Source organism: Austrofundulus limnaeus, unplaced genomic scaffold, assembly GCF_001266775.1.
Source record: "Austrofundulus limnaeus strain Quisiro unplaced genomic scaffold, Austrofundulus_limnaeus-1.0 Scaffold183, whole genome shotgun sequence".
Classification (NCBI taxonomy): Eukaryota; Metazoa; Chordata; class Actinopteri; order Cyprinodontiformes; family Rivulidae; genus Austrofundulus; species Austrofundulus limnaeus.
Genome location: NW_013952585.1, coordinates 572,452 through 585,510, shown reverse-complemented (window position 1 = coordinate 585,510; position 13,059 = coordinate 572,452). Strand labels below are relative to the sequence as shown.

At 40.6% G+C, this 13,059-nt stretch overlaps 1 protein-coding gene across 2 annotated transcripts in view; it reads right to left on the bottom strand.

Annotated features, from left to right (window-relative positions):
* The window catches only part of arvcfb (ARVCF delta catenin family member b), a 352,935-nt gene that overhangs the window by 50,917 nt on the left and 288,959 nt on the right, over positions 1-13,059 (bottom strand). For both annotated transcript variants that reach the window (XM_014018097.1, XM_014018096.1), the window contains 1 exon segment: positions 10,735-10,806. In XM_014018097.1, coding sequence (XP_013873551.1) covers positions 10,735-10,806 — 72 coding nt within the window.

The following is a 13,059-nucleotide window of genomic DNA, read 5'->3' as shown; positions in this document are numbered from 1 at the left end:
CTTTTGCACGTCGCACTTTTCAGTTTATGTTTTGATTCATGTAAAATTTTGCTTCCACTTCACAATTGTATACCACTTTGTGTTGGTCTTTCACATTAAATTCCAGTGAAATATATTTATGTTTGTGGTTGTAATGTGACAAAATATGGAAAAGTTCAAGGGGTATGAATACTTTTGCAAACCACTGTAGTTGATGGTTATGAACATGCACAAAACGTTATGAGGTCATGGTGGTTAAACGTGACATCGTATCAGGATTCTGGGTAATGTGTTATGGCAACATTGGCAGACTATCCATAACATGGTGACTTGTTAGTCAAGAATTCAAAACAGAATTGGCTGTGTTCACCACATGCATGGGAAACATCGTTTTTTTAAAACACATTTGTGCTTTCCCTACGTTTTTAAGGTCAACTATCTGCTGTAGTTGCAGTTGTCATCCAGTGTAATGTGGGGTCTTAGCTGTGACGAGTGGGAATCATGGTCAGTTTGAACAGACACAAGTCATATACTTACAGTAAAAAAAGATTGTTGAATATGATTGAGTTGTATAGGTAAATACTATATTTCACTGACATCTGGCAACAATGACAGACTGGTTCATAAACACATTCGTGTCAAGCATCCAGGAGAAATTAAGACACACTTTAATAAAATTTCAGGTCACGTTTATCCAAACACCCAAACTGTGGTCAGATTACACCGCCACTGCTTGGCTTTTCTTTCTACTCTATACAATTTAGAGTAGACCTCAGGTTGATACTAGAAGCTGCAGTGGTGAAAGAGGAAAAAAATCTAATGGAAAGACAAACAATTTTTGTTTTAATTTAGAGTAATTTCCCATGCTACGTTCAAAGACGGCTTCCAAACAATGAAGTTTCCCTTTACATCCTGAAACAGATGTTTGCATCAGATGCTCCTGTGCCAAATTCCCTCTGAACTTTTTCGATAACAATCCAATTTCAATACATTATCTACATTTTTGAAGCAGTAATGTAACACCTGTGCCTTCACTGCTGGCAGGTAGAAGTTATCTCCTGATGCCACTTGTACACAGTTAGTGCTAGAAACTGATATATAATACTAAAAGGAATAAAGCAGTCTTTCTTTGTCGGATATTTTAGTTCTAGGATTTGTTTCTCTATCCCCTTATTTAAACAAATGTCTTCTTTTAGTTTTTGTCTGTACCCAAATGTTTTGCTTCCTCTGCCTGCTGAAATATCAAAGGAAACCCATTTGATAAACTCATGATACACAGGCCTGTCTTACTAAAGCAGGGCAGACTTCCCTTGAAATAAAACAACATCCAGCATTCAAACACCAAACAAACACATTGTATGTGTGGCATAAGAAAGGTGTAAGGCCAGGGGAACTGCAATGACAGAGGTGACAGAGATACAGAGTGATATAAGGTGCCAGACAGTCTGGAACCAGTGCATGCTATGTGTCAAGATAGCTGAGAAGCTGAGAGTGAAAGGGATTGTTGGAGCATGTGCCCATGAAAGCCTATATGTCTATTTACATGCCTTTAGTTTATAATCGTGCTTGGAATATTACATACGCATGTCTGGGTCAGACGTTCATGAGACTCGGGGTCTCACCTCACTGCAAAATCTGACAGGACGAAGCGAGGAAGAGGAGATGGCGAGAGGAGACAAGTGGAACAAATGAGTGGAGTATTCTTTAAAACAAAATGGCAAGTTATCAGCTAAAGGATGTCATCTAGCACAAAGTCAGCATAACCTGGAGCTGGCATTCATCATGTGGGTATTAGATTCCACAGGCATAAAAAAACACTCCTACATGATAATAATGCTTGAAATTTAGGATAGGAGGTAAATTATTCATGATGTTCTGCTTTTACTTTGGGAGCAAAGTGAAAAACAGAACAGATAAAAACAKCTCGTCTCGCTGAAGATGCTGTTACTTCGAGGCAGTCTTGGGATCAGCGTCATGACAGGAAACGTTACATGTAACTTTTGAAAAATGGACCCGTTTGACCCCCATCTGCTCACTGTAGCGGGACACCAGTCGATGTTCGCTCTTTCTCTCCGACCCCATCAGCGATAGAAACAAGGCATTTGTGACACAGAGCCACTTCTTTCTTTGTATTGGTTGAAAACTATCAAGACAAATGATAACAATAAAGCTCAGTTTTTCCTGAACTCAGAAAAAAAACTACTTTCAAACAAAAGGACTCTGGCAGCACAACCGTCAGGGCCTGCTCCTTACCACCAGATTCAGTAAACTGATATAGCAGCTGCGCAGAGCTCTTTCTGAATTAAATGCTTGGCTAGAACAACGGAGCAGTTAGATGAGGTACAGGATGCTGTCATTTTCCGAATCGCTCAGTGTTGCATTGAGGTGAACTAAAAACTAATCTCTCTGGAATAAAGAAAAACTCCAAAAAGAAAGGAAGAAATATTTTGTCAGAAAAAGGTAGAAAAAGGTTTATTTCGCCATATTTTGCAGTATGTTTAAGGCAATAATAAGGAGGCAACAATCAGCTCAGAGATCCCTTCTTATCTTTCGCCGCTTGTTCCAGCTTGTTGGGGACACTGAGGTCATCCTAATCCAGCCAAGACAGAAGAATCTCTCCAATGGGTTCTGATTCTGCCCTAAAGGTGGTATCTCACTGGYCTGAGACTGTTGAAAACTAGTTGGCAAACTTGATTTAATACTGAGATATTACGCACAATTTGAGGTGGTCTCAATGAATTATGTTTGTGACCAGAGAGATGAGCATTTGCACAACACATTTTCAATTATCACAACTTATTTTCATGTACACAGCCTGCAACACATGCAGTATCTCTACTCTAAAAGGCATGCAGCCCAAACACTTTTAACATGTCTTCTTACAACGAATAAAAGAAGCGACTCTACTTAGAGCAAAAAGGTAAACATGAAAAGCTTTACTCAGTCATGTTGCCCTTAATGTTGTTTATTATTAATGTGGGTGAATACAGGAGGGATCTAAAAGCTTCACTGGATAAAAAGCTATGTTGTGATGTGAAAGTGCTCTTCAGAGATGCGAAAGGTGACACAAAAAAGGCTCAAAATATTTTTTTTACCATGAAAATAAACTAAATGTTTCATTTGACCAGGATCAAAAAATGCAGTGAAGAGTTGAATTCAGTAGATTTTTCGATCAGGCAATGTGTCGATACTTTCTCTTTCTCACAGAAACAAAACCTCTTTTCACCCCATGGCTGACGTTTTTCTTGTCACAGCAATGCTTTAAAAAAATTCACAGGACAACTATGAAAACTCTGAGAGTAATTTCTTCCAAAATTCTTTTAGTTTTTTTTTGTATAGAGCCATGAAAAAGACAATGTTTTATTATGTCTGTTGACATATTACAGTGCTAACATGCCAGAATAAACACAAAGACACTAATATTGTCTATTATAAAGATTCAGTGTGATTCCTGCTACATTCTTTTATCCTATTTGTGTTGTTCAGTCGTGTTTGACAGTACTGCGTTACGATTATTCACTGGATCATGATGGCATTGAGGCATACAAGCAACAGTTGAATGTCATGGATATTTTACTCATAGCAGGGCGGCAGAGTGGAGCAGTGGGAAGAGCTTCCACCTCACAGTGAGTTCACTGATTTTCCTTTATTCTCCCTGTGTATCTGTGAGTTTCCTCCCACTAAKCAAAAACATGCATGTTAGGTTCATTGGTAACTGTTGGCGGGTGGGCCACCATCCTTGTACAAGGGTAGGGAAAACACTAACTTTTCTGATAAATTGAGCACTCAAAGATTACTTTTAACAACATCCACGCTTTTCTTGTCTGTCACTGTCAAAAAAACTTTCCTCTTAATTAATTTATTGAAAGCCCACATCCTCCGTACATAAACACGGTGGAGTGAGACGAGTGAAGAACAGACCGGGTGAAGGAGAAAAACAAAGATGTGGGATGCAACTAATGGTAAAAGGCTAATTATTTGAGACAGATGCAGAATTTCTCTCAGAATACTTCTGTGATCCCAACACCACCTCTTCAGGCTGAAACACACCTCAGCAGAAAGAAATTTTTTTTTTTTTTTTTAGTTTTACAAGACATTTTTGTTTTTAGAAAAGAGGAGGCGCAATCCCTGCAAAAAATAAAAATAAAAAAACAACAACGTGAGTCCTCACACACCACACCTCTCTGTCTCCTCTGACCTTTTTACAGATCTAAAGGTTAACACGGTGCTTTGAGCCAGCTGCTAGGAAAGAGTTTCATCATTTCTCTGACTGTCTCACTCACTGCTTATAAAACAGAAAACATTTTTCACTGTTTGGTGCCTTTGTTACAGTTTGAAACTTGCCTTCTCAGTTCCTGGTTCAGATGTAATGAATAAAATCCCTGAACTAAACTCAGACTGCTTGAAACCTGAATATTCTAATACTTTATAGAAAAAAACAACTATTTGTGTAATATTAAAAATAAAAGCTTAGTTCTTTTGAGGTAAATTCATCTTTTCCTTAACAGTTTGTTCCCTTCAAACTGGAAGARGACTTTGTTGCACTCCTCTCTCTGCGCCCTACATGACCTTTTAAAATGTGGCTCACAGCACTAAAATATGTGTCAAACTGTGTGATAAACAAACAGGATAATAAACTACAAGCCTGACTCAAACTGATTAAAAGGAGTTGCTATTTATTTTCTGGGGACATAGTTCAATTTTATACCACAGTAAACTGTTACCTTCAGTTGTTATGAAAATGCTGTATATACCCATCCATTCATCATCTAGACCTGCTTCTTCCTTTTAGGGTCACTGGTGCCCATATCCAGCAGTCACAGTGTGAGGGGACAGGTCACAAGTCCATCACAGGGCCACACATAGAGACAAACAACCATTCACTCTCTCACTCACACCTAAGGACAATTTAGAGTTATCAGCTAACCTAACAGTCATGTTTTTGGTGTGTGGGACAAAGCTGGAGTACCTGGAGGAAACCCARGCATGCACAGAGAGAACATGCAAACTCTACCCAGAAAGGTCCCCGGACCGGGATTTGATCCAGCGACCTTCTTGCTGAGAGGCATCAGCTCTACCAACTGATGCTGTTTATATCAAAAATAAATTTGATTTTGCACCATGGCCTAACTAAACACTGTTAGGAACCTCCTACTTTTTCAGACATTCCCACTTCAGCACATCTTCACAACATTGATTTATAGTAAGAGAGCTTTGTGGGACAGGAGCTTGGCTGCAGACTGAGCTCCAGGGAGGAGCCTTGGGTAATTAGGCGGTGCTTTGTACCAAGCTCAAAAAGTCAACTTTACAAAATACCCCACCCCCACCCATGGAGAGTTAGGTCGTATTCAGACCTGACAATTTTCTCTGCTTTAAACGAACCAGAGTTCGTTTCCAGCGTTGGTCCGGACCTTTTGTGCAGGTGTGAATACACTCATGCGAACTCTGGTGAGGATCAAACAACCGGACCAAGACCCGCTTTTTGAGGTGGTCTCGGTCCGCTTCCAAACAAACTCTGGTGCGGTTCGCTTTAGTTCTCTTCTGGTGTGAATACAGACCGGACTCTAACCGAACCAACTGCATTAAACATGCACCTTTTTGGACTTCACGGGCCACCGTTGCTGAGCTAAATAAACTGAAATCATACCTGTTTCATCGTCTCCTGTTAGCAGCTCTGCTGGCAGCATTTGTGGGTCAGAACACGCAGCGCACCTTTTCTCCTTTGGGTTGCGAGACTCATTTACGATGCCGCTCCAAAATTAGAATATCATCATGGAACCACCATTAAATTAGCTGCTTCTGACATTTTAAATGCTATTGCAGTTGTACTATCAGCAAAAATGTGCGCATCAGAACTGCAGCACGCAGGATTTCTTGTTTTCTTCTGGGTCTGTGGCTCAGTCCCGCCCCCGTCATTTCTGTCCAATGGAAGCAATGATCGTTACCTTCATGGCTTTGTTTACAAGTTGTAGTTGGTTTGCAAAAAAAGCACAATGTGAATGCAAACTGCACCAAACGAAAAAAATAAAGTCCACTTTTGGTCTGGACCAAACAATTGGACCAAAGAACTGTCCTGGTCTGAATACACCCTTAAAGTGATGGCATCAGGACCTACTGCTCATTTTCACATTGTAATCTAATTCAAATGTCATTATTTTTTTATCTTCCTTTTACTAGTTTTAATGTACAAGTTGAACAGGTTGATTAAAAAAATTCATATAAAAAAATCAAACAGAACTTGTGCAGGATAATATGAGAAATACATAACGGTGGAACAAAATGTTCCAAACAGCAGAATTAATTCAATAAAATTATCGGATATACTGTAGCTATAATAGCTGCATTCTTTTTATTTCTCTAGGGTTTACAGAGAACATACATCTTCCTTCTTTTTTAGTCAGTGGGATTTGTAATTTGAAGATATTCCTTCTTTTTCCTCACCTGCAAACACACTAGCAAAAAAGATTAATGTGGCCACTGCCACATCCAGACTACATCTCACAATGACCTCTCCCTATCTGACAACAGATCAGGACTGGATACACATGTAATCTCCCATATCTCCTCCAACCATCACATCAGAATGAGAGCTACACTGTCCACTAAGTCCACTGGTGGATTTAGTGATGGCAGCAAGTGGAGGGTGATAGAGGGTGTAATCATGTGCATGGACCAACAAAGCCAGGTAAACAAACTTCAGAAGACTAACACTTATGAAGACTCAACAACTTGAAAGCCTCTGCTAGAAGGTGGAAGTGATAAATATGCTTTAAAAATCAGTGTATGTTTTATTAAACTTATTATTCATGCTGCTCATTATTTGCTTATGAGTCAAGCTTATTAACATCCAATTTGTCTGTCTGCAGACGGTGAAATGTTGGTCTCCTGTCTACAATGTGAGCCCACACACTTCTTTAAATCATACATGCATTTTAACTGGRTTCTCTGGGCTCTCGTTTCCACACCAACATAAACACATTACATTTATTAATACCCATCAAGACTGTGCAAATAGAAAATACTTTCTTCCCTGAAGCTCATCTGCTCCGTTTTGCTTCAAGAGTGATAAAATAAAACGGCAAAGTGGGATTAATGTGAAAGCTGAGCTCCAGTTTAATGAAAGAACACTTCACTGTGTTAATTAAGGTAATTACACATCAAACAGAACGTGATACTTAAATACTGTAAATGTCTGACAAGAGCAGAAAGTTTTCACAGAGACACAAGACAGATAGACATCTACACAGCAAAACCTCTCATACTCTTTTCAACAAATTCTCATTTCACTATAACCCTGATTTGTGTCTTAATCGGCTTTTATAGCTGATTTAAGTGTCAAAAACAAGCAAAGTATGACTGTAAAATATATGTTAGTCAGAAACTTCACATGTAATCAACGCCCCCCTGTGAAAGCATAACCCCGCCCCAATCAAATGAAAAAATTACAACAAAGTGGGCGGGGTCAAGAGACACTGAGGGGCACGGCGAGGAGGATGAGAGAGGAGGTGCGGTCCGGAGGAGAGAACGTTGACAGCTTCATGACATTCAAGCAAACTAACATTTAACTGATTCAAACTAAAGTTCAGGTAGCAAACTGTTAAAATATGACGTTGGTCCAAACAGAACAGGAAGAATATTTACTCTTTTCTGTTTGTTCCAATAGTTCATTTGAAACTCACAAGACAGTTGCTGCAGAATGGATCCAGAGTGTTAAAGTGACATTAGCATGAAACTGCAATGCTTTGGTCTGAAGTCCTCCTTATTGTAACTCCACAAGCCCCTCTTTCCAAATGTCATCTTCACATCCTGCCCCCCCTCCAGCTGCCAGACCGGTACATTCTAGTTTGATAGAGGAGTTTATGTCTATCTAGCAGTGCAGAAATGTTTTATTTACACATTAATTAAAAAATGTCAACTACAGAAGACTTGTTCATCCAGCCTTACATGTTAGTTAGAGCCAGAGTCTGAGCCAAAGCAAGAAGAGAATGAATACGATGAAACTGTAGCTGGCAAGTCCTGATTGGTCAGTTCCATTGAAAAAACTGTGATGTAATAGTTCAGAAGACATCATAGTAAATAGAGAAAACTGAAAGAGTTAAAAACTTTGACCCAAACAGAATATAAAGAGATCTATGTAGCACCGGGAGAAACTAAATTCAACTTTTCAACAAAATGTACACTGCCTGGCCCAAAACAACAAGTCGTCACCAAAAAAAAAGGTCACTAACTAATATTTTGTTGGAACGCCTTTAGCTTTGATTACATCACACATTCACTGTGGCATTGTTTGGATAAGCTTCTACAACGTCACCAGATTTATCTCCATCCAGTGTTGCATTAATGTTTCACCAACATCTTACATTGATGATGGTAGAGTCTGACCTTCTCCAGCACATCCCAAAGATTCTCAGTGGACTCTGTGGAGCCAGTCCATGTGTGAAAATGATGTCTCATGCTCCCTGAARCACTCTMTCACAATWKSAGCCCCATGAATCCTGGCATTGTCATCTTGGAATATGGCCGTGCCATCAGGGAAGAAACAATCGTTGATGGAATAACCTGGTCATTCAGTATATTCAGGTCAGCTAACCTCATTCTTTGAGCACAGACTGTTGCTGAACCTGGACCTGACCACCTGCACCAACCACACATCATAGACCTTACCAGGTGGCACTATTTTTTTTGTCCGGGTAGGGTATTTAATGGCTAAAGAAGTCAATTTTGCACATGTCCCCTTTAAGGCTACGGATCAGCGGAACGTAAGGTAAAGTGGTGTATGGACTTGAGCAATAAGACAACATGATTATTGTGGATCTGTCACCCGATATTACATGTAGACAACATATTGTGTTTGCTAGAGTTTGATTTTCTTAAATACATCTAAAAATGTAACCAACAATTTTAATTTAAGATTCAAACTAGACTTTCACCCCAACCACTTTTTTAAAATTGCAGCATATATTATTTTTGCTTCTGTTTTATTACGGATACTTTTGTCTTCTAAGAATTTGTAACATTTCTTGTAAACTATTTGCTACTGTAACATGAATGAACCTGTTCCAAAAATAATAATGAATATTTTTATTTCATCTCCTCTATCAGAATAGTTAGAATAACCGTGCAAGCTAGATGTGAAGAAAAATATTTCAACTGCCAGTTAAGTAAATAGTTCGATAATTATGACAAAGGGTTATGATGTTATGATGTTTCAGGAAGAGCAGTGTGGTTTTCGTCCTGGTCGTGGAACACTGGACCAGCTCTACACCCTCAGCAGGGTCCTGGAGGGTGCATGGGAGTTCGCCCAACCTGTCTACATGTGTTTTGTGGACTTGGAGAAGGCGTTCGACCGTGTCCCAAGGGGGGCCTTGTGGGGGGTTCTCCGGGAGTATGGGGTACCGGGCCACTTGATACGGGCTGTCAGGTCCTTGTACGACCGGTGTCAGAGTCTGGTTCGCATTGCCGGCAGTAAGTCGGGCTCGTTTCCGGTGAGAGTTGGACTCCGCCAAGGCTGCCCTTTGTCACCGATTCTGTTCATTACTTTCATGGACAGAATTTCTAGGCGCAGCCGAGGTGTTGAGGGGACCCGTTTTGGTGGCCTTAGGATCGCATCTCTGCTTTTTGCGGATGATGTGGTCCTGTTGGCTTCATCGGAACGAGATCTGCAGCTCTCGCTGGAGCGGTTCGCGGCCGAGTGCGAAGCGGCTGGGATGAAGCTCAGTGCCTCCAAATCCGAGGCCATGGTCTTGAGCCGGAAAAGGGCAGAGTGCCTTCTCCGGGTCAGGGGGGTCGCCCTGTCTCAAGTGGAGGAGTTTAAGTATCTGGGGATCTTGTTCACGAATGGGGGAAGAACGGAGCGGGAGATCGACAGGCGGATTGGCGCAACGTCTGCTGTAAAGCGGGCGCTGTACCGGTCCYTCGTGGTGAAGAGAGAGCTGAGTCAGAAAGCGAAGCTCTCGATTTACCGGTCGATCTACGTTCCTACCCTCATCTATGGTCATGAGCTTTGGGTCATGACCGAAAGAACGAGGTCCCGGATACAAGCGGCCGAAATGGGTTTCCTCCGCAGGGTGGCTGGGCTCTCCCTTAGAGATAGGGTGAGAAGCTCGGTCATCCGGGAGGGACACAGAGTAGAGCCGCTGCTCCTCCACGTCGAGAGGAGCCAGTTGAGGTGGCTCGGGCATCTGGTAAGGATGCCTCCTGGACGCCTCCCTGGTGAGGTATTCCGGGCACGTCCCACCGGGAGGAGGCCCCGAGGAAGACCCAGGACACGCTGGAGGGACTATGTCTCTCGGCTGGCCTGGGAACGCCTTGGAGTTCCCCCGGAGGAGCTGGAAGAAGTGGCTGGGGAGAGGGAGGTCTGGGCCTCCCTTCTGAAGCTGCTGCCCCCGCGACCCGACCCCGGATAGGCGGAAGAAAATGGATGGATGGATGGATGGGTTATGATGTTATTCAGCTACAGTATAAACTTGACAGAGCTCAGTGCACAGTAAGCCTACTGGGTGTCAGTATGCTGTTTAACAGAATCTATTTAACAGCTTACAGAACTGATGCTTCAACAAGCTGTCAATCAACCACCTTGCTGAAAACACAAAACCACCAACATGACTAAAGCTGCAGCTAAAGAACAGACATCAAGTGTTTCCTGCCTTCTTGACCACACCTGGCCTGCCTCCACACATACGATCCGCCCCCTGTTAGGAAGTTCTCTCGGGACTCTGTTAACAGACACGTTTCAATCATGAGACAAGAGCTTACCTTTGGATGGCTCTGTACGCTTGGGCAGATCCAATGTGTCATAGTTTTTGTCGTTTTCACCACTCTTTCTACCTGCATAGGGGAAAGAGGAGAGATTTTGTCYTTAGACTTTTATGGGTATAAAACTATTGTATGTCTCTAAAATTGTATTAAATATTTTGTCTGACAAAAGAATCTCTGGAAAACAAAAGAACACCAGCATTAAAATTAAYCATGGATGAGATGTTAAACACTTAAGAGAAGCAACAAAAGTACTGATCCATGCAAATGGTAATTGGGTACATACACTTACAAAAACACAAATAAAAACATGTAGAACAGAGAAAACCAGAAGTGTGATACTTTATGTAGAAACATGCCAGTAGAACTCACCTTGCCTATAAAAAGTATTCACTCTTTTGGATATTTATGTTTTTACTGCAGTCATGAATCAAGCATTAGTAATAATAATTGGCCTTTTTGACAAAAGAAAAAAATAAAATGTTCATTGTCAAAATAAAATCACATGTCTATAAAGTAAAACAATTTAAATTATAAAAATATACAATGTAAAATAAGTGATTGCAAATACATTTACTCTAAGAATTTTTGGTGAGTGGAAAAGAGAAAACCACTGCCGACTGGCAAGAAGCATTTGACCGTGGAGTTTTCCATGTGTTGTTTGGCAAACTCTGGCTTTCTCTTTGTCACTCTTCCACAGAGACAAAACCGGTGAAGAACCAGGGCAACAGTTGAAGCTCAGTCTCCTAACTCCACTAAGACTTCAGAGTGGCCACAGGTGGTCTCTCTATTGTGCTTCTTGTACAGTCACTCAGTTTGTGAGGACAGCCTGCTATTTTCAGATTTACACGTCTCATATTTCTTCCATTTCTCGATGATTGATTTAACAGAACTCCAGGGGATGTTCAGAGTTCTGAAAATTCTTCTTTATCCAGCCTGACTTGTACTTTTCAATGATTTTCTCTCTGAGTTGAATTATTACAGTCACTTTAAACAAACTGAATAGTTACGCATTCACCTATTTTAGATGGCATATTTTTATTTAACTGGTTATTCAGACAAACATTTGCCTCTATATGAAGACTTGGAAGAGAGTACTGGAGTGTTACATCATTCCCATTTTGAAATATGAAAGTGAAGCTTGGACCATGAACCAAAAAAGCTGTTATAAATGCTGCAGAAATGTGGTTTTTAAGAAGACTGCTCAAGGTCTCATACATCGACAGAATCACCAATGAAGAAGCGTTAACAAGAGCAAATAAKAAAAGATCGCTTCACAAAAAGATTATGCTGGGATGGGACAGATTTTTTGGTAACACCATGAGGAAAGAAGGGTTAGAACATCTTGTATCAATTGGAAAAATAGAAGGAAGAAAAAGTCGTGGACGAAACCATTTATTTTTACCATCACTGATTTAAGCATAAAATACCCAAAGAGGTGAAAACTTTTAATAGGTACTGTACATGGGCAATTTGTGACCATGTACATGAACTGAAATGTGTTCTAAAAAAAGAAAAAAACTCAAGTCCACACACCCACATACAATCACACAGCATACTGTATCTCTGCACTGAAACAGTCACAAATGAACACATTTATGAAATACAGCAYTGATTCTGAAGCAGCTGGGCACCTTAAATAATGCATTAGCAGAAAGAAAATGTGGGCGACAGCAGCTCAGCCAGCTAATGGTCCAATCACATGCTTATGGACATGCCCTTGGGACAGAACAGTGACACAGAGACAGGATGACTGATTCCTCTGCTTGGTGGAAGTTAAATTTTCAGTATCTGGGGTCAGAYTGAGCCGAAGTTATGAAGCGTTCCCTTCAAACTACTTTTAAGAGCTAAGCCACCTTAAAAAAAAGAAGGAAAAAAAGCCCAAATATTTCAGTCGTCTTAAAACCAAGCTAGGTAGGAAAAAGTTCAAGTTTCTTCCTTCTTGAATTTGATGATCCTCCTTCAGTTGTGTATTAGAAAGATGTATGAAAGTTAAAGTGAAAATTATTTAAGAATTAAGCCTACTAACACTTTTGTCCTAAAACACCTGAAAAACATAGTGTCACACATTTTCAAACATTAGACATACTTTCATGGTGAGTCTAAGACGAATGAATGTATTTTTGAAATCTGACATTAATTAATCAAAACAGCGACAAACTATTGTACTTCTTGAACATGATGCTGACTAACTCAAAAGGATTGTAACAAGGGCTTCACAAACAGCAAAAACATGTTCTGACTCAATGGGCCTCATGCAAGAACCGTTCATACGCACAGATTTGTTCTTAAATTGTGCGTACGAGTGATTTAGGAGAATATGTG